Source organism: Pyrenophora tritici-repentis, chromosome 1 (assembly GCF_003171515.1).
Source record: "Pyrenophora tritici-repentis strain M4 chromosome 1, whole genome shotgun sequence".
In the NCBI taxonomy this organism is placed as follows: domain Eukaryota; kingdom Fungi; phylum Ascomycota; class Dothideomycetes; order Pleosporales; family Pleosporaceae; genus Pyrenophora; species Pyrenophora tritici-repentis.
In genome coordinates, this window is record NC_089390.1 from 8,857,391 (window position 1) to 8,883,533 (window position 26,143).

At 52.6% G+C, this 26,143-nt stretch overlaps 10 protein-coding genes across 10 annotated transcripts; 4 read left to right on the forward strand and 6 right to left on the reverse strand.

Annotated features, from left to right (window-relative positions):
* Positions 1-455: 455 nt before the first annotated feature.
* On the forward strand, positions 456-1,494 carry PtrM4_034260 (scavenger mRNA decapping enzyme; the record flags this gene model as incomplete). The annotated part of the gene is made up of 2 exons (XM_001939252.2): positions 456-1,182; positions 1,235-1,494. The coding sequence occupies 2 exons, from the start codon at positions 456-458 to the stop codon at positions 1,492-1,494; spliced, it is 987 nt and encodes a 328-aa protein (XP_001939287.1).
* A 438-nt stretch (positions 1,495-1,932) lies between these two features.
* Positions 1,933-3,609, reverse strand: PtrM4_034270 (plasma membrane G-protein coupled receptor; the record flags this gene model as incomplete). The annotated part of the gene is made up of 3 exons (XM_066104074.1): positions 1,933-1,940; positions 2,002-3,332; positions 3,380-3,609. 3 exons carry the CDS (start codon positions 3,607-3,609, stop codon positions 1,933-1,935), a joined length of 1,569 nt encoding a protein of 522 aa, XP_065966276.1.
* Positions 3,610-4,013: 404 nt separating this feature from the next.
* On the reverse strand, positions 4,014-4,872 carry PtrM4_034280 (ubiquitin carboxyl-terminal hydrolase isozyme L3; the record flags this gene model as incomplete). The annotated part of the gene is made up of 3 exons (XM_001939254.2): positions 4,014-4,393; positions 4,502-4,765; positions 4,815-4,872. The coding sequence occupies 3 exons, from the start codon at positions 4,870-4,872 to the stop codon at positions 4,014-4,016; spliced, it is 702 nt and encodes a 233-aa protein (XP_001939289.2).
* Positions 4,873-6,612: 1,740 nt separating this feature from the next.
* On the forward strand, positions 6,613-6,975 carry PtrM4_034290 (uncharacterized protein; the record flags this gene model as incomplete). The annotated part of the gene is made up of 1 exon (XM_001939255.2): positions 6,613-6,975. The coding sequence occupies one exon, from the start codon at positions 6,613-6,615 to the stop codon at positions 6,973-6,975; it is 363 nt and encodes a 120-aa protein (XP_001939290.2).
* Positions 6,976-7,332: 357 nt separating this feature from the next.
* PtrM4_034300 (spindle pole body-associated protein sad1) lies at positions 7,333-9,771 on the reverse strand (the record flags this gene model as incomplete). The annotated part of the gene is made up of 1 exon (XM_001939256.2): positions 7,333-9,771. One exon carries the CDS (start codon positions 9,769-9,771, stop codon positions 7,333-7,335), a length of 2,439 nt encoding a protein of 812 aa, XP_001939291.1.
* Positions 9,772-11,591: 1,820 nt separating this feature from the next.
* On the forward strand, positions 11,592-12,841 carry PtrM4_034310 (GalE, UDP-glucose 4-epimerase; the record flags this gene model as incomplete). Its single annotated transcript, XM_001939257.2, has 3 exons — positions 11,592-11,620; positions 11,694-11,928; positions 11,978-12,841. The coding sequence occupies 3 exons, from the start codon at positions 11,592-11,594 to the stop codon at positions 12,839-12,841; spliced, it is 1,128 nt and encodes a 375-aa protein (XP_001939292.1).
* Positions 12,842-13,238: 397 nt separating this feature from the next.
* On the reverse strand, positions 13,239-16,219 carry PtrM4_034320 (DUF3381 domain containing protein; the record flags this gene model as incomplete). The annotated part of the gene is made up of 3 exons (XM_001939258.1): positions 13,239-13,358; positions 13,415-15,881; positions 15,933-16,219. The coding sequence occupies 3 exons, from the start codon at positions 16,217-16,219 to the stop codon at positions 13,239-13,241; spliced, it is 2,874 nt and encodes a 957-aa protein (XP_001939293.1).
* Positions 16,220-16,635: 416 nt separating this feature from the next.
* Positions 16,636-20,280, reverse strand: PtrM4_034330 (pre-splicing factor ATP-dependent RNA helicase prp16; the record flags this gene model as incomplete). Its single annotated transcript, XM_001939259.1, has 1 exon — positions 16,636-20,280. One exon carries the CDS (start codon positions 20,278-20,280, stop codon positions 16,636-16,638), a length of 3,645 nt encoding a protein of 1,214 aa, XP_001939294.1.
* A 2,029-nt stretch (positions 20,281-22,309) lies between these two features.
* On the forward strand, positions 22,310-23,558 carry PtrM4_034340 (TauD, Probable taurine catabolism dioxygenase; the record flags this gene model as incomplete). The annotated part of the gene is made up of 2 exons (XM_001939260.2): positions 22,310-22,876; positions 22,938-23,558. The coding sequence occupies 2 exons, from the start codon at positions 22,310-22,312 to the stop codon at positions 23,556-23,558; spliced, it is 1,188 nt and encodes a 395-aa protein (XP_001939295.1).
* A 583-nt stretch (positions 23,559-24,141) lies between these two features.
* On the reverse strand, positions 24,142-25,464 carry PtrM4_034350 (KTR1, Mannosyltransferase; the record flags this gene model as incomplete). Its single annotated transcript, XM_001939261.1, has 3 exons — positions 24,142-24,206; positions 24,258-25,359; positions 25,417-25,464. The coding sequence occupies 3 exons, from the start codon at positions 25,462-25,464 to the stop codon at positions 24,142-24,144; spliced, it is 1,215 nt and encodes a 404-aa protein (XP_001939296.1).
* Positions 25,465-26,143: the final 679 nt, after the last annotated feature.

The following is a 26,143-nucleotide window of genomic DNA, read 5'->3' on the forward strand; positions in this document are numbered from 1 at the left end:
ATAGGGAGGCCGGAGCTGGGTGCGGTGACCTCATGGCTTAGCGTGGTACCTGCCTTCCGAAAATGGTTGCTAGGTAATACGCGAGATCAAGATCGCGCAAACTCGCAAACATGTGATCTGCCATAGCAATCTCCACCCCCACACTCGTCCCGAATTAGCGGCCAGCCTCCGTGCCGTGCGCCAAAAAATCATCCGAATTTGTGTTTGAGTGAGTAACTACAGTCTCTGCTTTCCGTGTCTTGCATTGCCGAAATGTCTCTCCGCCGTGTATGCTTCTTGGCAGTATGCACCAGGAAGCCTTGAAGGTTACATGCTTGACATAACAGGCGGGGCTACAGGGTTATAATTGACTCGTCTTGTTTGCAGCAAGACCATATACGCACAATTGAGTTTTGTTACTAATTTAGATGTACCCAGACTGATAGTACGAACATATCCCATCTTTCACCCCAACCATGACATCTACAACACCTCCAGATGTCGCCCGCCATGTCGAATCCCTCATCCCCAAGTTCCGCCTAACCCGCCTCCTAAACTCCGACCAAGCCGGCCGCCGCATCTCCCTCTTCGGCACCATTGACGACAAACCCGCCCTCCTCCTCGCCGAGCGCGCCGCCTTCGACACCACCCCAGACAACCTCTCCCACTTCCCGACCTCGCTCCGCAACATCAAAAACCTTGGCGCAAACGACATCTACGCCTGGTTCCTGGCAAACTCGAACCCACAGCAAGAGCACCCGCCCCCAGACTTCAAGCTCAACCTCATCTACCCCTGCACGGAGAAGCATGTCAAAAAGTACGAGTCGCAGCGTCTCCGCCTTGTGACCGAGACACCAGAGATTTATGCGAATCACGTGCGGCCGTATATGCGGGCGCAGCGCGAAAAGGGCGCGTTGAACTGGGTGTACAACATCATCGAAGGTCGTACAGAGCAGGAGGATGTCATGTACCGTGAGTCTGGTGACGAGGGCTTCTTGCTGCTTCCCGACCTCAATTGGGACCGCAAGACCATGGGGAGTCTGCACTTGCTAGGTATAGTGGAACGAAGAGACATTTGGAGTCTGAGGGATTTAGAAAAGGGAATGGCGGGGTGGGTGAGGCACATGCGGGAGAAGATGGTCGAGGCGACGGTAGGCTTGTATCCTGAGATTGAGAGGGATGAGTTGAAGCTTTATGTGCATTGTAAGTTTGAGTGTCATGACGAGTGGGGTTCACACGCTAATTGTGATCATAGATCAACCGACTTACTACCACTTTCATATTCACATCGTTCATGTGTCGCTAGAGGCGGGGAGCACGCAGGCTACCGGTAAAGCACTTGGTCTGGAGAACATCATTTCCCAGCTCGAAACTATGGCACCTTCCTCGTCTTCTGCGTCTGCGGGTATGCAAGATGTGAGCTTGACTTATCATCTTGGCGAGAGGAGTGATCTATGGGAGAAGGTTTATTTGCCCTTGAAAGAGGGACGAAGAGTTAACGTAGACGATTTCTGATGTGGCATCAAATAGAGATAAATTAGTCCGGTATTTCAACCGGAAACACGAAGAAATAAACAAAGTATAGTACACTTGGACTGTGACCTATGATCATTAGCTACCGTTCCACAAGCCTCCCTTTCCCCTTTTTCGCAGTCTCATCCTTCTCCCCATCCTCACCTTCATCAGCCACATTACTTCCCCCTTCCTCCTCGCCGCTCACCCCATCCCCCTCACAATCCCTACTATAACAACTTCCACTCTCCTCACTCACCAACCCCTCGCTCTCCACTCTCTCCCTTAACGCATTAAGCCTCTCCTCCTTCTCGCTCTCCAAACTAGCCCTTGCCTGCCCCAACGCCGCTCTTGCATAATCATTAGATCCCACACTCGTCCCCACACAACTCTTAGACCTCTCTAACCCCCTTTCCCCACCATCCATACCCCCCTGTGCACTCAGCAAACTCCCTGTCGTCAAACTACCCACCCTCCGATGATTCCGTCCCTTCCACACCGCAAAGCTACCCCAAAGCGTCCCATCGGAGCTCGGAATCTTCCTCCACGGCTTCTCTCTCAGCGAGAAGATTACACAGTCTACGAATCCCATGCTGGTGATACAGATGGTGCTGCCGAGGCGTAGGAAATAGATTGGATGCTGTACGTAGTGGTCTTGATAGTTGGTGCAGTGCTGCACAAAAGGCAGTAGCCACATTAGTGTGTAGACGAGGGGATAAATGAACATGAGGCGGAGTTGGCGGTGGATGCGAGAGCGTTGACGCGCCATTTGGCGAGCGCCGGGAGATCTGGGGGACGTGTTTTGCGAATTGGGTGGCTGAGAGATGATGGGAGTGGGTTCTGTGTCAACAGAGTCAGGATCTTGAGTTGTGGTCTTGGTAATGGTAAGGAGGATATTATCTATTGCCCTTGATGGGGAGCAAATCTGTATGTCGTCGGTGGAGATGGCAGTTCTGATGGTGTTGCCGGAGGGAATGGCGAAGAGTGGTGGTCTGATAGTGTCGTTGCGTTCCAGAGGGAGGTGCAATGTGCTTGCTGGCAGAGACTGTGTCTTGGTAGAGGGCGTGGCCGAAGAAGCGCGGTTCAGTGTTGTCGCTGCTCCAGGTCCAGCACAGAGGAACGAGACCGAAGACCCACGACGCTGTGAAATCTCGTTATCATGACCCGTAGACGGCGCCCAATCTCTTGAACCCAATATGTCCGGGTTTTCTGGCCTTGTCGCTCCTCTATAGTCTTCTTCTTTCCCACTTAATGAAAACCGTGTCTCTCTCGTACCTGTCCCTATATCAGTGGTCGAGTTTCCAGTACTTTGACTCATTGTATCATATCTCCTAAACTCATAGCCAACATATGCATAAATCGCAATGGCCAAGCCAAGAATTATGAGCGCGATCATGTATCTCGGAATCCAGGTTAACGCCAGTCTATACCAAAACGGGCGGATAGGTAGAGTACAAAATGCCCCTAGCGAGATATAGCCCCAGTCCGGGTTCACAAAGGCCAGACTGGCCATAAGTCCAGGAACAAGGAATGCAAGGGCGTAGACAAACCGCCGGTACGGGTATAACCCGTCTGACGTCATTTGGCTCGAGGGATTGAAGACTTGCAGGGCGCTATGGACTGCAATGACGAGGACGGCGAAATCTACAATAGTCAGGAAATGAAGGGAACCAGAATCAGCCATCTTACCACTGGTCTCGGTTCCATATTGTATGAGAAACCCGCTCGACTGGCAAAAGGCGGATTCTGTTCGCACGGTACCATGAACCAGCATTACCACCGCAGCGATGAAGAACCAGGAGGCGCGCATCAAGTCGCCATACACAAGTAGCATGATAAGGCTGGGAGAAGCAGTCAGCCCAGGAACTTGTTTAGTAACCACACTGACCGATGCCGAAAGCGCTTCTCCATGCGGCAGAACCAGTACAAAGCTGTCAACGACGCTGTTATGCTCACGGAAGAGCACACGAGAGCCGCTATCCGGACTCTGAGCGTGCGCTGCACGTCCCTAGTGTCGAGAGACGTATATTCCGAATGGTTGATGGAGTTCATGAGGAAGCACGACACCAAAGGGAGGAAAGCCAGACAGCGAAGAAGCGAGATTGCAACATTGGCCATGATGAATGGGGATGTTTCGAAATGAAGAAAAGCCACGGGGTTTGACTCGATGCGTCCCGGTCTATTAATGCGGGGAAAGCACAAGCGTAAAAAAGAAAAGAGATGGTGGCTAATGTAGTTCTTGCGAGGATACTCGCATTGGTATCCAGAACAACAAAGAGGCTGCAAGCAGGTAAGACACCAATGGCTGATTCAATGGTTGACATAGCTCACTGAGACATGAAGCCAGCACGTTTCTGAGCTGCAATCTCAGCTCCGGTTTCTCCTGATTTTCAAAGCAAAATCCCAAGTCTTTTGATTCCACGTCACTTGATCAACCAGGGTACCCTCAGACGTCACATAAGTGGCTCCCCCGGGTTGTACGTGCTGGCAAACTCGCGATTTTCCTTTTCTTCTCGGTTCTCCTAAAACGGTTCGACGAGTGCGATGAGGCTGAAGCGTATCTCGCCTTCACCTGCCTCTTGCTCGCGCTTGAGGAAGCTACGTACACTAAGGTCGAGAGCCTTTTCGCTGAGGACATCGTCTGCGGGATCCAACGCACCGCGGTCAAGGGGGCCCTTGCGACGGCCGTCCAACTCCCACAGATGGTTATTTTCCGACTTTATGAAGCAGACATAATGTAGATCGACGTCGGAATCGGCTGCGGGCGCAGCAGTGTCACCACCTGAGGCAGCATCCCGGTGTGCGCTCTCGAGTGCTTGAGACTCGTATAGAAGGTCGGCGCGCTCCATGGGTTTGAGCGGTATCGCGTCGTCGACTAGCTTGGCGAGATTCGAGTCGGGCCCTGAGTGAGCTGTTAGCATACTGAGTCTTGTCTAAGCAGGGCGTGGCTACTTGCGGATGTAGGCGCGTGCTGTGCCGTTGGAGACACTGTGGAGAAGACCGATCAGACCGCAGGCGTTTCCAATTGTCTGCTTGTACCAAACAACCTCCTCATCCGGGCCGTGTCCCTCATACTCGGCCTTGTCTTTGTCTTCTTGCACGCGGAACTGCTCATATGTTTTGCTGACAGGAAACACGAGGAGCAGAGCATGTGCAGGGCGCGGGACAAAGGCGAGCAGTTCGGGATCGTCAATACTGAAGACGTCCTGGAATGCAAGCTTGTCGGATAGACCGAGCTTGTGAACCAGTCCGGTCATAACATCTGGGTTGTTTTCTGCCGCGTCTTAGTTGCCATGTTCGCAGCTGAAGCAGACGTGTCTTACCTAGAGGAATGAATCTTTTCCTGCCCTTGGGCACATCCGGTGACGCATCCGAAGCCATGTTGCTCTTGTGTTAGGAGCGATGTTGCGAGGTAAGAGTACTGTGCTTTGCAAGGTTATGGGTGGACGTGGGGGGTAGGCAGCAAACAAGTTAGGTATGCTTGCGTCATTCTAGATATTTCGACAACCAGCAAACATGGGTCGCGATGCAGTCACTCCCGGTTGTTGCAACCATATTGTGAGAAAGCACGTCAATTGCTCCTGCACCGGCACTCCAAGACGATCGAAGCGTGTTCCGGGTGGTAGAGCATTTGGCGTCATCGGCGCTTGATGCCTAGTACCAAAAGTCATTCTCATGAAGATAGCCCCACGACTGTCGAATGAGTGAGGAATGGGGCACGCGACTTGGGATGGAAACGCGATCGCGATGGCCTGTGCGGTGGACATGAAGCCTTGGAGCCCCGCGGTGACCTGAATTTGACTCAATCATGCATACTCGCGCCTCTCCTTCAGTTGCACCCTTTCTTCGCCTACTACACACCAGACCACGCCAATTCTGTAAAGCAGGACCCTGTCGGCTCATAGCACACTCGACAACACTCAAAGTCCCCCGCAGAGCACTAGCGACGGCTGCAAGTAGCTTCACGGCGGATTTCTTTACCCCACTACGCCCACTTGCCTTCAACTTTTTCCAAACAAGACTCCCAACACTGCCCACCATGGCCACACTCGACGAGAGCCTGGTCACCTTCCTCAAGTCGCATGCACCTAACAATGCCGGCGCCGAGACGGATGCTGTCAAGGCCTCGCAGGCTCTCTATCCCCAAGTCACCTATACCGACGCCGAGAAAACTGAACTCAGCCAATGGCTCATCACTGCATCACACATAGCCTCGCCTTCTGAAGATGCCGCCAAATCTGCCGAGCGCCTCTCATCCCTCAACACACACCTCTCAAGCCGAACCACCCTCCTCGGCGCAAAGCCCTCAATCGCAGATATCGCCATCTACCACAAACTCGCACCCGTCGTCTCCAAGTGGAGTGCAGAGGAGAGGACTGGAGAGCAGGGATACCACCACCTTGTCCGCCATGTCGACTTTGTCCAGAACTCGCCTGTCTTTGGCCTGAAGCTGGATGACAAGGTCAACATCGACCAGGACAACGTCGTCTTCAAGATCAAGCCTGTAGACGCAAAGGCCGAAAAGGAGCGCAAGAAGAAGGAGAAGGAGGCGGCTGCGGCGAGCGCTGCTGCTTCAGGCGCCACACCTACAACTCTGACTGGCGACCAGAGCCAAGGTGGACAAGGAGGTCAGGGCGGCAAGAGCAAAGCGGAAAAGGCCAAGGGCAAAACAGAGGCTGCTGGATCTGCCGTCGCATCAGCAGTTGTGGGCAACGCTGCAGGAGCCTCTGCACCTGGTGGCGTTCCAGAAGGTGCCCCGACGGAAAAGAAGAAGAAGGAAAAGAAGGAAAAGCAGCCTAAGCCTCAGAAAGCGTAAGTCGAAACAGAGACATCCAAGTTGCATGCCAGCTAATAAGACGCAGCGCACCAGTCGAGAAGCCCCTCTCCCCCGCCCTCATCGACCTGCGCGTAGGCCACATCCTCAAGGCCGAAACCCACCCCAACGCCGACTCGCTCTACGTCTCCACCATCGCTTGCGGCGACGCTCCCGGCACAGACAACACGTCCGAGTACGAGGGCCAAGTTGTGCGCACAGTGTGCTCCGGTCTCAACGGCCTGATTCCCCTCTCAGAAATGCAGAACCGTAAGATCGTAGCCGTGTGCAACCTGAAGCCCGTCACCATGCGCGGTGTCAAGAGTTGCGCCATGGTGCTCGCTGCATCACCGAGAGTTGCAGAGGGTGAGGACAGCCACAAGGGACCTGTCGAGCTGGTAGATCCTCCCAAGGAGAGCAAAGCTGGCGACAGGGTATACTTTGAGGGCTGGGAGGGTGAGCCGGAGCCTGTGCTCAACCCGAAGAAGAAGGTCTGGGAGATGATCCAGCCCGGCTTCACTACAACCGATGGCCTGGAAGTTGGATTCGATGTCGGCGTTGTGCCACAGTTGAGCGGCGAAGGCCCGGATAAGAAGACGGGTGTAGCCAAGTTGAGGACTGCGGCGGGGCTGTGTAGCATCCCAACTCTGAAGGGAGGTGTTGTGCGGTAAACATGTTTCTTCTGTGCTACAAGAGAGCAAGAAGGGATACAGTGCTTTGGACAATACAAATAGTACTCTGTGATATCGCGGCTAAGCTACTACAATGCATGTCTTAGATTTAGAGACATACAAGTAGACCTGAGGCACGCCAGCATATCCAAACTACACAAACAGACACATCATGCATCACTATACTCCTTCGCACATGTTTGTTATGTTATCTTAACGTGAATTCGTAGTTTTCTGAAACTATGCTGGGTATACAAAGACAGTCGTTAATAAAAGCCCCCCAAGGGATATCCACAAAACGCCAACCCAGTCCAGCCTCGGCCCTTGCCCAATCACTCAACTCCCCCCAAGGTAAACTTAGTCCATCAGTCCCACAGGGTACTCGTAGTCACTGTCGGCGTCTGTGCCATGCAGCCTCACTTGGTAGAGGCACGTGTGACTAGCGCCCCAATTGCTCGTCACACGCAAAATGGTGTTGCGAATAGGTTCAGACGGCTCACCCGCCAGGTCAAACGTCTGAAGGTGGTTGGACGCGTGAATGTTGTACTTGAACGATCCTAGACACTTCCAGCTGATGGCCGGGCTGACACTCTCTGGGGGTGGGTCTTTGCAGCTCACTTGGCGGTGGGAGTAGTAAGCGTTGATCGGCGTGTCTGTCTGAACCCAAAGCTCGATGTCGCGTGGAGCATTGGAGATGTTGCGTGCTGGTACCATACTCATTGGGATGTGCTCAATCGTGACTTGTTTGGGGATAACGGGTCGTGCGAGCTTGACGGCAAGCTGGGCTTGGCCAGTCGATCCTTGAGATTGACCGGCAGAGCACCAACAGTCGCCTGGTTCTTCCCACTTGGTGAGTGCTGCCACGGGTGGATTGCGGCGCGGGAGCCAAGAAAGGCGACGAGCGACCTCAGCGAGGCGGCCGGGGCGATCGTAAAACGTGGTGGATGACATGTCCGGGTCGATGATAGCGCCCAGGCCAGGGGAGAAGTAGTTGGGTTTAGTCAAGTGAGACTCGTAGTTCGCGACAAGGTTGGCTTGGGCAAGGGCATGAAGGTGAATCTGGTCCATCATCATCTTCTTAGCTTCTGCTTGCATCGTCGTCTTGATTTGAGCACTCTGGGCTCGGATGGCCTCCTCGACCTTCTTGTCAACTCGGCTGGTAATGTTGTGATATTGTTTCTCCATGTGGCGGACGAATTCATCGCGAGTGACAGCTTCAGCCCAGGTCTCAGTGTTACCACGCTCATGGTGCACAGATGGGTCGAAGAGATCGCGGAGCTTGCCCTTGGAGTCTGCCAGAAAGCGAGCCCATTCTGAATCACTCTCACTTGAACGCGCCTTGCTCAGCAGTGCATGCCAGAACTCATCGCTGATCCGGAGGGAACCGTCCTGTTCGCGTCGCATGAGCATCATGTCGGGTAGTTGGTCCTTCAGTTCCAAGAGAGCCGTTCGTAACTCTGAGATTCGCCTGTCGTTCTTGGTATCCATGTTGCTCATGCGGGCCCAAAGGAAGTGGTCCTCGCCATTAGCTTTGTAGGCTTTGACGCGGTCAATCTCTTGATCCATCTCCGAAGGGCCAGTAGGAGGCGAGATGTACGCTGCGACCTGATCATAAGTATAGACGACGCGATCACCAACAGCCTTCACCAAGCTAGGTGTCCTCAGTGAAGACTCAGCGTGTTCGGTAGCCATCATAGAGGAGAGGGCCCATGCGAGCAACAGAGAGAGTGCCAAACCCCAGAACGCCCATGTGGAAAGCTTCTTCCAAGGCCATACTGGCTCATCCTCCTCGTCATCAGAGGCCTCGACGTCACCAATCCATGCATTGAGCTCGGCAACACCTTTATGGTGCGGGCGACGGCGAGACGGTTGTCGCAGGGACTGGGACTGGGACTGTGGCTGCGACGACGGCGGACCATCGCGCTGTAACCTTGCTTGCTCCTCTGCAACAACTTCATCGATAGACTGTTCGAGGCCAGTGGGAGTGACGCGAGCAGGTACTTGTGCTGGGGCTGGCTTGACATGCGCCTGGCTCCGGACGAATGACTTGATAGGGATCTGGGCTTGAGTCGGGGTCTTAACCTGAGTCGGAGTCTTGGACTGGATGGAAGTCTTCGCAGGTGCGGGAATCTGAGCCTGAACGGGGGTGGGTGCCTGAGTCCTGGATCCATTGATTGTGCGCGATGCAGGTCTACGGATCGGTCCAACAGGCTTGGTGAAAGGCGACTCGTCTGGGATCTGGAAACCGGCGAACGGGTCCTGTGAGACCAGCATACCAGTCTCATGGGAAGGACCGAATGATTTGGTAGTGTTTCCAACAGACGACGCCGCAAGCTCATCCTCGCTGGGGGTCAGATCATCGCTATCGATGAAGGAGTAACCGGGCGCAGCTTTGGACTTTGAGGACGGTGCAAACTGGCCTGCGTGATGGGCTTGCTTCATGAAAGCCGTCTGTGGTCTACCAGCAAGCTCGTCAGTGTCGTTACCCTTTGCCTCCTCTTCCTCGCTGTCATCGTCCTCTCTGTCGGTGGATTGACCGCGCTGATTCTGGAAGGCTTGCGCAAAACCCGTAGTCGGACCAGCCGTAAGTTTGTCGGGGTTACCAACACGGCCACTCGCGCCGTAAGCATTAGATCTTCGAGCGCTGACCTTGGTCAATGTTGTCTTGCTGCGCTTTACACCCGAAGATGTGGCATTGGTGATGGCAGATTCCGCTGCGACAGAGCTCGCTCTGGCGCTGAGGCGACTTGAGCGGCGATAGGGAGTGGGTTCATCCGCGTTGACACGTGAAGACATTTTTGCGGTTGAGAAATTGAAGTTGAAGATGGTTTAAAGTACTTGGGTTTGAGCGTCCAGAACGACCGGCGGCTGGATTGGAGTGAGTAATTGTTGTTGGAAGAAGATTGTGAGAAAGAAGATGGGTTTGAAGATAGGAGGAAAGGTTGAGGAAGAAGGCTGGGCAGAGGCTATTTACGAAGTCGCCCACCAATGACAGGGTAGCTTCGTAACAATAGAGCTGACAATAGAAGAGATAATAAGGAATAAAGCCAGCTGCTATTGTGGGCAGATAGGGAGGACTTGCTGTGTGAAGACGAAGTGAAAGTGAAAGTGAAGGTGAAGGTGAAGAGCATGTTGAGACGTGCATGTCGACTCGAATAGTTTAGACGAGTTGCTTTTACAACGAAGTGACAGGGGTAGGAGCTTTGCGCGAACTTACACGTCGTCCTGAGACACAGCTCGGTGGCTTTCGCACTCTTCCAACAGCAGGCGCGTCGTTAAAACGCAGCCTTTGGTTTTTCTATAGTTCCAATGGAGATGAGATGGACGTCGGGTTCCTGCAGCCAGGACCGTAAACACACGTGGGCCAAACTTTCACGCGTCGAAGTCGGCAGTCCGGTAGTGCTTTTGGGGTCGCGGTCGGGTGTTTCGGCGATGGTGTGTCCCTAGTGCATAACTCGCGATCATGTTCCTGGCATATCGCGCAATGGATTCAGTGAGTGTTGATGGCGACAATGGGCTCGGTGAGAGTTGAAGGTCGCGCTTTCGAGGTGCCAGGGTTCGGCCTGCACACCAGCCGCCGCAACCGGGACTTTAAGCGAGCGCGTGCTGGATCCGGCGGTGTGTGACATGGCAGTGCTTTGACGAGAAAAACCTGGATAGACATGCAGATATGCGCGACAACATCGAGATGGAAAGAACCGAGCCTCTCGTCAGGACTCGAAAGCAATGGGTGCTAGTGTCTCCGCTACCACAAGACATGGATGATGCATGATCGAATTTCCGGGCCCCATGGAAGCGGAGTACAAGACCCTGAAGGCCGCCCGCCACCACCAGGGCTTTTTTTTTGCTGTAGGTATTGCATGTACCTGCGTATCTAGTCTGGGGTATGTCACACAGCGTTTACGCCGTGTAGCTCGCAGACTACCGTATGCTCAACCCGTCGAATTCGGCTCGTCCGATGTGGCTTTAGGTGTGAGTATGCCGTGCTGTAATAGCCCACCATGCCAGGATCCATGGCGGCTTAGCTATCAAACAATACGCTGGACTGGAGTCGCAATACTGTTGCTGATATCCTAACACCGCAGCAGAGGTGTGTTGTAGACTTTCATCCTCCTGGTACAACCGCATTGCATCACCTGGTACCATGTATCTGTCGGCCACCAAAACATGCACTTTCCCTTTCGCGTCGCTGTACCTACCCGTAACATACAGCATCAGACTAGTGTCGTTCAGTTACTTGCATGATCGATCGAATGGCCACCTTAACCATATGCCGGAGATGAGATCGACTGGTTGATTAACAAAACACTGGAGCCCCAAGCTTACAGTAAAGACGCGATTCAGACGACAGGTAAGTAAGCAATGTCACTGTTGGGACATAGCTGGATCGAAAACGACATCTGCCTGTTCATCATCATGAGGCGCTTACCGCATCCAGTAATCTATCCGTCATCTGGTCTTGCATCCCTAGGACAGCCCTAGGAGGTCAACAGCCTCGTGCTGCCAACTTTTATATAGCTGTAACATCGTAATCAAACACGAACACCAGGTCGCATAAGAAGAGCAGCCGTCCCCGCGCTTGCGCCTTCACAGTCTTCACACTAAAAATCTTCAAAATGGTTGTAGGATCCGTTCTCGTCACTGGGTGAGTTACCCCTCTACCCCACCATGTATCCAGAGGTTATTATCATGCGCAACCAGGACTGACAACGATGCAGTGGTACCGGCTACATTGGCTCCTTCACAGCCCTCGCGCTTCTTGAGGCAGATTACAAGGTCGTCATCGTCGACAACCTGTACAACTCTTCGCCAGAAGTCGTAAACCGCATCGAGCTCATTTGCGGCAAGCGACCAGCCTTTTACCAATGCGACGTCACAGATGAGGCAGCGCTCGACAAAGTCTTCGAGGAGAACCCGGATATCGACAATGTCATTCACTTTGCCGCTCTCAAGGTCAGTCCATTCAAGTTGCGACTGAGTCTCCGCCATCTAACACTTTCAGGCCGTTGGAGAGTCTGGTGAAATCCCCCTTACATACTACCGCGTCAACGTCGGCGGCTCCATCGCGCTCCTCTCCTCCATGGTGAAGCACAATGTCACAAATATTGTCTTCTCGTCATCTGCAACCGTTTATGGTGACGCGACGCGCGTCCCCAACATGATCCCGATCCCCGAACATTGCCCCATCGGCCCGACAAACGTCTACGGGCGCACAAAGTCGACCATCGAGGGCGCAATCACAGATACAATCGAGGCGGAGCGCAACAACGCCAAGAAGGCAGGCAAAGACGAAAAGGACATCAAGAAGTGGAATGCGGCTCTGCTGAGGTACTTCAACCCAGCTGGCGCGCATCCCAGCGGCATCATGGGCGAAAACCCATTGGGTGTACCGTACAATCTGCTACCCTTGTTGGCGCAAGTTGCGATCGGCAAGCGCGAGAAGCTTTTGGTATTTGGCGATGATTACAAGAGCAAGGATGGCACGGCGATCCGCGATTACATTCACGTGCTCGACCTTGCGCGAGGCCATCTCCAAGCACTCAACTACCTCCGCGACCAACAACCCGGTGTCAAAGCCTGGAACCTGGGTACCGGCAAGGGCTCCACCGTCTTTGAAATGATCAAGGCTTTCAGCAACGTCGTCGGTCGCGATCTCCCGTATGAAGTCGCTCCACGGAGACAGGGCGATGTCCTCGACCTCACTGCTAACCCTACACTGGCCAACAAGGAACTCAACTGGAAGACAGAGTTCACCTTGGAAGACGCGTGTGCTGATCTGTGGAAGTGGACAGAGAACAACCCAGAAGGCTATGACCAGCAGCCACCAAAGGAGTTTGTCGACGCGCTGAAGAGCAAGAAGGCTTGAAAAGAAGGATGCGTAGGGTAGAAGTAATGAGTGTTGCGAAACATCGCCGCTAGTGATCTGTGACAGCCATCATGGACAGCATCGGTCACACATTTCTTTCAAAGGTTTGGACTAAAAGCTGCATGCTTAGAGTAGTATGTGTTTGAACTAGAATCGAATTGGAGGTTACTACATGCAAAGTTCTTCTTTCTCCCCAAACGTGACTTGAATGACGGATTTAGCATAGACTTATCGCCAAATGCATGACCGCGGTGTTCGACCTTGGGAGAGACCCTCCTATAAACGCTCTCAATGATAATGCCCCATGAATCAACGGATGCTTATCGTGAACACTGACGCTATTCTTCATTACTTCATGACTAAACACAACACCTTCTCAGCCCGCCCTACCGCACACCTAAGCAATATCCTCGATAGGACAGTTAGGATGCAGGACATAAACCACCTTATCACTTCCTTCAGCCTGACCTTCCTCATCAGTCAGCCCTTGGCCTCGAATCACCCAGAGGTATTGCTCCTGTAGTTTCTCATTAGCACACGCATTCTCAAGCATATCGAGTGGTTATGGCATACCCTGACAACCTTCTTCAGCACCTTTTTAGCCAGCGCTCTCTCCTTCTCCAAGTCTTCTTGTGTCTCCAATTCGCTTTCCTTTTGCTCGAGGTACCAAACTAGAAGCTCCTCTTCTTCCACACCGTCTTGCGTCTCTTCTTGATCTTCGTTGACGCGCTTGACAAACATATTGCGCATGGCTACGTACTTGTCGTGTGTGATTTTGGTCTTCTCGCGCGGTGCAACAGCAGGAGTGGCAGTCCGGTCGCGCGAAGCATCCTGCTGGTCGTCGGCCATTGGCGCGTCGCCATCTTGCTGTTCTGCTGCCGCTGCCGCCGCCAGGAGAGCTTCGTCGTCATCGTCCTCCACCTCAACATCGTCCTTCTCGACAGAAATGATGGACTGACGGAGGAGGTTGTAAGCCTCCTTGACAAACTCGGGTGTGATGTCGCTGACGCAATTGGCCTTTGCGATGGCTTCCGAAAGACGAATCATACTCTCAAGCTGTCGAACAGTGATGCGGTAACTGTTGCGGCCGATACCACCTTGTGCGTCATCCGCTCGCAGCTCCTTGTACTTCTCAACCAACGTCTCTCTTGCTTCATCTGTAAACTCAGGCCTGAAGGTTCTAGCAAATCGAATGTAGCGCTGCAATTGCTCAGTGTTGAATTCAGGGTCCACAGCTTCGTCTCTGTACTGATGAATCCCAACAATGTGCTCAGCAAGATGGCGGTCCACAGACTCGTCGCACTCGTCCAGTACTACGAAGAAAAGATCGAAACGCGACATGATGGGCGCTGACATGTTAACATTAGCACGTAATGTTGTCTTACGATTGTAACGGCCGCCAACAGGGTTAGCTGCTGCAAGAATCGAAGTACGAGCGTTTAACGTGGCCTGGATACCGGCCTTCGCGATAGAGATAGTTTGTTGTTCCATAGCTTCGTGGATGGCGACCTGATCCGCAATATCCATCTTGTCGAACTCGTCGATAGCACAGATACCGTTGTCAGCCAGCATGAGCGCTCCAGCTTCGATTGTAAACTCTCCAGTTTCCTCATCCTTGACAACCGCCGCTGTGAGACCTGCGGCCGAAGAGGCTTTTCCAGAGGTATAGACAGCTCGGGGAAGGAAACTGCAAATATACTTCAAAAACTGCGACTTTGACGTCGAAGGGTCACCGACGATGCAAATATTGATGTCTCCACGTAGGGCCATACCTTCGGGCGTTTGCTTGGAGACACCGCCCATAAGTTGGAGGAGCAAGCCCTTCTTGATGACCTGGTGACCGTAGACCATTGGCGCGATTGAGTCGACAAGTCGCATGAAGATATTGGGCTTGTGCACCATGTCCTTCAGATCCTGAATCTCGGCCGCAGTCAGAGTACCCAGGTACTCTTCTTGTGCTTCTTCGCCGCTTGTCGCATTGGACTCGATTTGACCTTGGCCGAGAGACGCTAGAATATTGCTAGCTTGTCCGGTCAAGTGGTGATTTGATGTTTGACCTGGAGTGGAGTGGTCGGGTGAGACCATACATGCCAGGAAGGACATGCGATATGTCAGGTCGCGCACACCGAGGGCTTTGAGACCACTGACACCCGATCCGCCGACGTCGTTGCCTCGCGCCGCATTCGATGTATCGCGCATCGCCTGTGGTCGCACACCAGGAACTCTGAACTGACTCACGTCTGGAATGACAATGACAGTTCCGGTGAAAATGCACTTCTCTCCGGCCTTTGCACGATCGACCATCTCTCCTCGCAGAATGACGTCCATTGTTCGAGGCATACTGCCCGTGGGTATCTCCGAGCTGTTCTCCTGAATTCGAACCTTCTGCCAGTCGACAAACGTGGATTGCCGAATATCTAGTCGCCAGCCCTCCCTATTCATACATGTTATATTCGGACACTGTGTTGGCTCTGTGTACTTGAACGTCTGCTCAATGTTCGGTACTACGGTGTTGCAGATTTCGCATACGAAGGTAGCCATTGAAAGCTCCGGTCGTACTTCAGAGGTTCGGGTCGCAGTACCGGAGATTGACAGCAGGCTGCCAATCGATGAAGTGCGTAGCTGGCGAATGCGGGAGACGAGAGGCAAGTTGTAAAAGGCCAGAGTGAATAGCTTATCGGTCTGCTGATTCGACGTCTGCTCGTTGAGACTCGCGTTCTGTGTCGCATCGCCCGTGTCCGAAGTGGCCGCTGCGGAGGCCGTTGAGGCTGGTTGCTTGTGTTGGCGGAAGTATCTGGGCTCATACTTTGCGATAAGGCTATGGAGCGACCGAACCATATATGGCAAAAATCGGTAGTATTCGCTAGCGATGGCAGCTGCGAGGATGCCATCTTCGTGTCTAAGGAGATGGGTATAGTCGACATATAGAGTGGAAAGACCGTAAAGCCGCATGCCCCGTATTTGAGCAATGTAGTATTTGTCGGTCGTGGGGACGGTGCTCGATGTCGGTAGGGCCGATGATGACGGGTCTTCTGTATAGCTAAGCCCTCAATCAGTAACCTTGTTGTTGTTATTCAATCATGAAGCTCACTTCTCCAGGAACTCCTGAAACCGCATCGAAAGCGTCTCTCCGGTAACATCCACTACTTTGGGAATGTCTGTTCTTGGTCCATTTGTGCGTCTTCCCGGTACTCTTGCTCCAATAATGTCATCGTCCGGATCTCCGTCTATATCGCTGAGTGCGCCAGGAGTTGCGCCGGGGGTTGCTCCGGGGGGTCTCGAAGACTGCGGCGTCCTTGCATCATTGCCTCCAAATTGGCTTGAGGGCGTAGGTGCACCAACATCCGAATTGAGGGCAAGATCTAAAAGAGAAGACATGGTATATATTCGGGTAGTTGCAGGTAGTTACTGGTGGTGACAGGAGTCTGCGGGGACTGTAAACACGCGAAAACGCGGTCGCGCTGTCCCGATCGGGAAGTAAAAGTGGGTCTTGGCATGCGCTTGACAACCATAGACAGGAAAGTAAGGTCGAAAGCTTGGTAGAGCTTTCGTCAGCTAATGTAATCGACGGTTCTTCAGTTCGGTACCGTAGACAAGCGCTCGGTCGCCTACACAATGCTTGCTACAACACTTGCTCAAATCAATACGTTTGATCACATGTCAACGTATCTGTCTACATACTAAGACCAAGTTCTATACCCATCGAAGCGCCTACTGTCTGTATCTCAATTGAATTCTAACACAATCCCCAGGTATCGTATTAAATGCTGCACAATCTCCAAGACATGACAACTTTAGCCCCATGTACCTCCTCCACCCCTTCCAGCCCTTCTCTGAGCACTCAATCTCCAATCATCCTCACCCGCAAACTTATTATGCAGGGGCTGTATCCTCTCCGCCTTCTTTCTCTTGGACAATCGGTCTGTAGGTGCCACCTTGAAGAACGTCGGCGCTGCTTCGACAAGCCACTTGGGTTCGATGGCAGAGCAAAAGTGCATGTACTCCTTTGTCGTCTCAACGAGTGAGTGGTAAATGACGTGTTCCGCAGGCTTGCCAAACAGAGAAGACGATGGATGAAGGTAGACAGGCGTGCCTTCGACGAGCGTCTTGTAGCCCTCGGCAGGATCTTTACGAGCCGAGTTGCGGAAGAACCCTGAGCAGAGCGCCTGCCTGACTTTGATCGTGTTGCGACCGCAGGATACGACTTGGTGTTTGTGTCGCGCCATGATCTGTAGCAACTGATTCCGCACGTCGCGAACGCGCTGCATGTTTTTGGGCATGATGAAGTTCTCGTGACACCAGGGCGTGCTGAAACCGCCTTGTTTCCAGCCATTGTACACATTGAGCAGGGTGATATGATCACCAGAGGGATCGTTGAACTTCTGCTTCTTTTGGTCGGCTTGTTGTTGCTTGTCTCGCGGTCGGTGAAAGACGTTCTGTGTGGCGCTGATCATCGCAACGATTGTGAGGATCTCGTCTGAGCATTGGAGTTCGACCGACTTGATGAGAGATTTCGAGAGTGAAGGGTCCATAGGGAAGTCGGCCATCTGTCGACCCAGACGCGTAAGCAGTCCTTCATCATCCAATGCACCTAGTTGATACAGCTCTTCTAGTGCTGTCAACATAGTATTAGTCGGCGGTGGGTCCATGAAGTCAAAATGTAACAAATCGTTGATGCCCATGGCTTTGAGCATCAGAATCGTATTCGACAAGTTCTGGCGCTGGATCTCCGGAATAGTCGTCGGTAACATCTCATTCTGGAACGCGGCTTCGGTATACAGACGAAAACACTTTCCTGGACCTGTTCTTCCTGCTCTTCCGCTTCTCTGACGAGCCTGCGCCTGCGAGATGGGCGTAATCTGCAGACGATCCATGCCCAGCTTTCCATCGTACGAACTCTGCTTCACAAAACCCGGATCTACGACGTAGTATATACCATCGATAGTCAAACTGGTTTCGGCGATATTTGTAGCAATGACGACTTTGCGGGCTCCATTGGGCGCGGGTTCGAAAATACGAGATGCAACCTCTGACGGCAGAGCTCCATAAATGGGTAGGATCATGAGTTCCGGCACATTTGGCCCAAGAGCTTTCATACGCTCGGATATGATCTCGCAGGATGAATCAATCTCCTCTTTACCCGTCAAGAAGAGCAAGATATCACCTGCTGGCTCCGTCAGATGGATCTGCATGACCGTCACAAGCGCTGCGTCGAGGTAATCGGACTCTGGTTCCCGACTGTACATGACCTCTACGGGAAAGGTTCGACCTGGGATGGAGAAGATGGGGCATTTGTAGAAGTATTCGGAGAACTTGTCGGCATCGAGGGTGGCACTGGTAACGATAAGCTTCATATCCGGGCGTCGCTTGAGGGTCTTCTTCAGTAGTCCGAACAAGACATCTGTGGCGATGGTACGTTCGTGGGCTTCGTCAAGCATGATACAACTATACTTTGACAGCATAGGATCTAGGAGAATCTCACGCTGCAGGATACCATCCGTCATATATTTGATCCGGGTTTCCGGTGAGGTCTTGTCTTCGAATCGTATAGTGTAACCGACCTCACTCCCAAGGGCACAACCAACCTCTTCGGCGACACGTTTGGCAACACTCATTGCAGCTACACGCCTCGGCTGAGTGCAACCGATGACAAGCTCGTTGCCATATCCAGCCTCAGCAAGATACTGCGTCATTTGCGTGGTCTTTCCGGATCCAGTATCACCAACGACAATGAGGATCTGGTTGTTTGCGATGGCCTCTAGAAGCTTGTTCCTGAATTTGTAGACAGGCAACGACTCTCGTTGTTCCTTGATGCTCATGTTGGTACGCTTGCCAAATGAGGTTTCCCGGCTATTCGTGGAGATCTTTTTCCATTCAGGCAATGCTTGAGCAGGCTCGTTGGTCCTAGTATTGCGAAGATCGCTTGCAAACTGGCGTTGTTGAGCCATGGGATCGTTCCACTGGCTGCTTAGGTCAACATTCGCTGCCTCCTTTGCGGCCTTCTCTTGGGCTTCCTGCTGCTTTAGATCACGGCGTTCTTTGGCGAGCGTATCTCCGGCCATGGCAGCGCGATTGAGCGAGCCGTCAGGTGCTTTGACAACTCGAATCGGGGAGAGCTCGAGCGATTGCTTGGTCTGGCCAGCCAGGAACGGAGGTTCCTCTTCGCGTACTTCAATATCCACGTCCTCTTCTTCCTCGAAACCGCCCTCGCCGTTAATGTGCGCGTTGTAGTCCTCGTCGATGTTCGGGTAGTCCGACTTCGGTATTACACCAGAAGCAATGAGCTGTTTAATTTCCCAACGTTCTGGCGAAGTCATGCGCTTTCGCATACCGTTCTTGCGACCATTGTAGCCATCTTCGACAACTGGCACAGAACTGTCGACCCCTGGTATGCCTCCCAGTCCCGATGAGTTTGCGCCGGTTCCGAAAGACGCTATCCGCTTGCCGGGCGCAAGGTCGCGACCTGTTTGCTGATCCACCTCCTTCATCGACAGCGATATCCTGCCGTTTTCCGTCTTAATGACCTTGACCTTGACCTCCTGCCATCTCGATACAAGATCAGACGGGTGGTTGACGCGACCCTCCATCATCTGTGTGACATGTACTAGCCCGTCCACTTTGCCCTTGACGCCCTGGATGTTGACGAAGCAGCCAAAGTCCTTGATGCCTGTGACCTTGCCATTGTAGATTTTGTATAGTACCGGCTCGTCATCGAGTTCGGGAGTTGGCGGCCGTCGGAATTCGTCGAGATCTTCGTCGCGGTACTTCTTGCGCGTTCGTTGCTTGTTGCTTGGCTTAACAGTTCGTGTGCGTCCAAATTCGTCCTCGAAAACCAGCTCGTCGTTCTGCTCCCGCCCTCGGCGTGGGCTCGTTGACCGAGAGCGTGAGCGCGAGCCTGAGGCATTCCTCCTCCTGTATCGCTTGCTTCTGGCAATATCATCGTCGCTATCATATGGGCTCATGCTCCTCTTCCGCGACCTCGCCTTGGGTTTCCCCGGCGCCTTGCCTGCGAGACCTTCCAACATGGCAAACGTATCGTCCAGCGCATCGACATCAGGCGCTTCATTTGCAGGCGCTTCGTCCGCTACCTCGTAGTCGACCTCTTTGTCGGGAATCGCGAGGCCCTTGAAGACACGCGTCTTGCGATCTGTCGCATCTCCACCATCTTGCCCATTTGCGCCCGCGGCTTTTGCGCCCTTGTTCTTGTATTTTGGATGTAGTGTCAGAATCAGACGGTCGATACTTTCCACAAGACTCTGCGGAAATTCGGCCCCCATAGCTTCTAGCTGGTCCTTGAAGTCTGTCACACCTTTGCATTTCGCATGCTGGTCGATGACGAATTCGGCGAGCGTTTTGTCGGATACCCCGAGATGATTTTGTATTTCGGAAGTCACTTTGGACACGAGTGAGAGGAACTCGAGGTTTTCCAGGTCATCCATGGCTGTGGTGTTGTTGCGATGTAGTGTTCAAGGGTCGCCCCCAGAAATGGTTCGCGAATGCGCGGTTCTTTGCGGACAGTCAGGATGTGGTGGTGACTTTGGAACTGCTGTAACGTGCTCTAGTTGTTGCGCCTATATTCCCGCGACCATCACCATCCCAAATATTGAGGTTGTGGCTGCAAAAGCTCGGAGTAGTGAATGAGAGAAGCTTGCTGCCTAGGTGGTAACCTTTTTATCTCAGCAGTCAGCGGCTTCCGTGGCTGCCTAGGTGGGAAGTTATCAGTGCTAACAAAAGCGAAGAGTTCAATTACGCCACAGTATTGCTGCTCTCAAAATCTTGCGCGGAGGGCGTTTACCACAAGACGACTACAAGGAGGCATGCTGGCAAACCGTCAAGAAAGTTGATGCGGCTCGGCGGCGGCGACCCGGGGTCAAGGATGGTCCCGCGCAGTAACTAACCACTTACCGCTGGCCAGACTCCGCAACACCTCATCTTCCTTCACCAACCTCGAAACCTTTCGACGCATATTGAACCTGCATGTACCCCGTCGCGTGCGTGCTTTTACATCCGTGTCTATCTTTGCAATGAGCTCCACCCGCATATATCATAACATCTCGCGGATCCCCATCACTTCCACGCTCGTCCTTATCTTCGGCAACTATGAGCTGTGGCGGATACACAAAGGCACGCATCCATATTGGAGCCCCAAACTCGAAGAGGCTGGCCTAGTCAGGCGGCGAAATAAGACGAATTCCGAGGCCTCGGCCAGTACTGTGGGGTCTGGGACGGAGGCCAGGAGCGAATCGCCTGGCGTCTCCATACAGTGGATGAATCTGAACGGCGTTCCCATACCATTCATTAAATCAGCCGAATAAAAACACATACTCATTATACCGATTCATTACTCCGTATACAACCAACACAAGACATCACCGTAGGCGATAGCAGAGGATATATGCGACAACTTCATTCATATCGTACATATCGACGAGTATAGGCGCGAGACATTTGAGCGTTTGAGCGAAAAGATTTTCAGTCAACGACAAATATGAAAAGCTCGTGGGTAGAGATCTCCGATAATATTACTGGTTGCAAGAGGTGGAAGCGTTCATCACAGCATGCGCGATCATGAGGCTAGTGTGTAGGCATAGGGTGACAAACGCAGAGTCAGTCAAGACCATTCAGCTCTACCAATGAATTGCAAATCTACGAAATTTACGCACCCTGTTCCGACACTGCCATGGTCCCACCCCCGCGTTTAGGTTGGAAGGTTGCCCGAGCAGATTACCATCTGCCACCTTGATGTTGTTGGGAAGATACGATGTTTGTGGAGATTGGTACTATTGCCAGTGGCCCAAGCACCACGATGTTGAAGTCGAAGGGCGGAATGGTGCAATATGATGCCATCTCAAACTTTCCACATATGGCTAGCGTCCGCTGATATACAGACTTCAGCACAGTCCATCTGTACTCCACAGTTGCATGTCATGTAGAAGACTTGCCTGAAATCCCATGATACACTGGGAGACAAAGCAAAGAGGATGGGAGACAAGGGATTTTTCGGTGTGCCTCGCAGTGTGCTTCTCCGAGATCATGCTTGGGGATCCTATAAGCTATAGGCGCATATATTCGTTGTTGCGTATCCGCCGATGCGGCTCCGATGTGGCCTTGCTATGATGCGGCTCAATATGGATGACGATCTTCAGCATTGTGTGCGATGGCGCAATAGTCCCGATACCGCCAGCATCTTGATGGTGGCATGATTCACAAGTGTACTGCCCAAGGTCCATATAAAAACAGACTTGGCCTTCTCTACTTCATCCGCCAATTTCAACACAACTTTGAAGACTTATAACTGACATCATTTATCATTCAAACTTTGTTAGCGTTCATTAGAGCATCTACCTTCCGCTTGTCTCACACAACGACAATAGGCTTGGTGCATATCACAAGTATCGGGATTCCCCTCCAAAATTCTACAACACACCATAACTTTGCCTGGTTTCTCTTGAACTTCCTCAACCCATCATGGCGCCCGGACTTGTCGATGTCCAACTTCAAGCCACCACTACATCCAAACCCGTGCCGAACCTAAAGAGCGGCAATATCCACAACTACACTCCCGGCCAGTCAGAGGTTCAGAAATACGATGAGACATATGAGTACGAAGATCTCCGCCCATGGTTTCCAGACATTACATGGCCCGCCTACACAGAGATCCCCTACACCGACAAAGGCCAACTAGGCGACCCAAACTTCAAGAACCTCCTAGCTTCGGCCACCGACGTCTTCGATTACAACCCCAAAATCGGCACTGAGGTTCACGGCGTTGATCTAGCCAATCTTACGGATGTACAGAAGAACGATCTTGCTCGGCTAATCGCCACTCGCGGTGTAGTCTTCTTCCGGGACCAGAAGAACTTTGGCATAGACGAGCAACGGGAATTGGGCAAGTACTTTGGCGAGCTACACAAACACGCTACGACGGGAGTGCCCAAGCGACCCGGGCTGGAGGACGTACATGTTATATTTACGGGGGAGAACAGTCCAGACCTCCGAGCACTGTTTACTCCTACTTTCCTCTGGCACTCTGATGTAAGACTCAGCCTATACATATACACTTCTGAAGAAGAGCTTTCTCTAACTCCACTACCAGGTATCCTACGAACTCCAACCCCCATCCTACACATCCCTAAAAGTACTCACGGGCCCACCCCGCGGCGGCGGGGGTGACACACTTTGGTCTTCTCAATACGCAGCCTATGACATGCTATCCCCCCACATGCAAAAGTACCTTGAATCCCTCACCGCTCTACACTCCGCCGACCTGCAAGCACAAGGCACCCGCGACCTCGGCCGCACCGTTCGCCGCGAGCCCGTCACAACCGCGCACCCCTTAATTCGAACCAACCCCGTCACAGGCTGGAAGTCACTCTACTTCAACCCCGGTTTTGTGACAAAGATTATCGGCGTCCCCAAGACGGAATCCGACCACATCATCAGTTTTCTAAATGAGATTGTGGCCACAAGTCCAGAGGTGCATGCGAGGTTCCAGTGGAGGGAGGGCGATGTGGCGTTCTGGGACAATCGCGTTACGAATCACTCGGCTACGTATGGATTTGCGCCACACAGAAGACATGCGGTTAGGGTGGCGGTGAGGGCCGAACGGCCGTATTTGGAGAAGGGGAGTCGGTCGCAGGAGGAGGAGGTTAGTGAGCGGTTTGGGGTGCCGAGGGCGAATAAGGATGGGAGTGGGGTGGTGAATTACAATGATTAGGTGATGCAGTTGTAGGTAAACGAATAGTAATGAATTGACGAAGACAGTGAACTAGACATCTGCACTCTCCCTCACACTCGACCACACCCCTCAAATAGGCAATTGATATTTGAGCGTGTGTTTCTCTGCTTTCTGAAACAACAACTCTTCAATGGCGAATTTCCCCGTTGTTGTAATCGACACCGCCACAAAACAACTGACGCGATGTGGTGGCTAATGCAGTCAGAATGTCTAGTAAACCATGGCTCCTATACTTTGCACACTTGGCCAATCGTCACAGCACATTAAATGGGTTACTCTCGATCTTGAGTGTTCATCTTTACATTATACAAACAATAAACAGTATCAGTGCGACAACAGCATGCCATCATGCGCCTCTGATGGCGTGCTCAAGCATTCAACGTCAAGCAGCATCTATTTCACAACGCCAATCTAACATACACTGGTGCGAATTTCATGCTCTCCCTACGAGGGCCCCATTAGGCAACGAAAGTTTTACCCAAATCCAGCATTCAGCTGTCAGACCTGAGTGTGGTATAAATAGATAGGTGAGATTGAGATGGTTTGGATAGAGGTCAAGCGTTTATTGCTCCTTTTCGTAGCCAATAGGCTTCTGCATACCCTGCATCTCGTAGAATCGGGCTGTACCTGTGATTGTGTAAGCTTTTTCTCATATCTGCTATATGTAAAGGGACTTACAGCTGTAGCCATTCCAGTCAAAGTTGTTCTTGGGGTCGCAATGGCACTTGTGGTCCAGTCGATATTGCTCGCCAGTGGGGCAGTGCGTAAAGGGAACATGATAATAGGCGATGTCGTTGAAAAAATGAATTTCGTCCTTTTGTAGCATCAGACCCGCTGCGATGGAGTGAACAGGAGCATCGCCCCATCGCTCGTAGAAGAAGCCACCAGCATGGTCGAGGGAAGTGAAGAAATCGATGTATGCGTCGGAGCGCAGCCAATTGAGGTTGCCAATTTCAAAGTTGGACCAGAAATGGCATTTGTTGTACGTCTCGCCGCCGTCGTCACTGAGGAATTTCATTGCGTTGTCCTTGGCGATGTGTTGGGGGAAGTGCTTGGTGAAGTTCTTGGTGGCGTCCCAAAGGGTGGGAATCGTCTCAATGTACTCGTACAAGCTGAGGGTGAAGCTGTACTTCTTCTTGTTGTCGGCCATGAATTTGAAGGTATCGTAGTTGATGTCGCAGTATAGCTCGACACTGGGCTCGACGCGCCAGTACCATTCGTAGTCGAGCATCAACGGGTGACGGAAAAAGAAGCCGGATTCGTAGCGGCACATGTGCCTGTAACTGATGGAGTCACCGTAGATGATCTTCTTCTCCTTCATCTGCTCGCGGACCTCGGCAGCCTTTTGCTGGTCAATCCATTCGGGGAAGGACCAGTGCTCCTTGGGGATTTTTCCATACTTGGTGTTGCCAGACACGAGCGCAGTTGTGACCTTCTTGAACTGATCATCGAAATCGTCGTCGTTGAGGAAGACCCAGTCGTAGTTGAACTTGCGGTTGAAGCGGTCCTCAACTTGACGGATCGACTTAGCAATGTCCCACACGTCCGAGTTGCGAGCGAGCGTAACGAAGGTGGCGTTCATGCGGTCTCCGGCAGCGGTGGGTGGGGGGAGCGACTGTTGGTTGGGTGTAGTTTTGGGAGGCGCTTCAGAAGGCGCCTTGACCTCATCGTTTACGACGGCCGCATTTCCGGTGGCTGGAGTTTTGGAGTCCTGGTAGACGGGCCAGGTCGGGGAAGGCACGGTGGATGAGGAGCCGATGAAGTAGAGGAGGGAGATGGCCTATGGGAAAGTCAATGGGTGTGTCTGCAGGTACGTATTATATGAAGGCTACTGTACCACTACCGCGAAGACGATATAGCGGAGATAGCGCTGACTGCCGGCCATGGCGGATTGGCCCTGAGGCGGTCGGACGGGCTTTGTGAGGTTTCTCTAAGACGTCACAGTCCTCGAGTATTTGGTGCTTGCCTGCGTACGATTACGGTAGACGACAGGCGACAAGCGACGGGTCGAGTGTGGGGGAGGCGGAGTGGAGGGTTTGATGTCGGTAGGGCGTATGTTTAGTCCAAGGCTACTGAACAGGAATGAGCGGATGCCAAGGCAAGCATGCACTTGAGCAACGAAGGCGAGAATAGAAAGAGAAGAAAAAGGACGACGTCGAGGGCTGAGTTGGGGTGGGCCGACGAGAAGAAGAGGGCGAGAGGAAGTAGCGTAGGTGAAAAGGAGACGTAGGTTGGTAACATTCGCCAGTGTGGCTGATTATGTCCTGGAAGACAATGCGGTTCCCAGGGTGTATAAGGGAGTACGGGGCGGGCTCGTATTACTTTAGGAAAAGGCGGAACTTGCCGGCATTTGTCCGCCACCTTGGTACCATAAAATACTTTACAGTGTGGGTAAGCGCCTAATAGGTGTGTCTGGCTACTGACAGTGGCCTTTTTCCACTAGTATGTCAAGTATTTTATAACACCGGGTGCCGCCTAAGTTACGCAGACCAGAGAGGCGCGAACATCACACGGCGTCGTAGGCTCGTAGCACCCCACGACGTCCACGACGACGACGACGACAA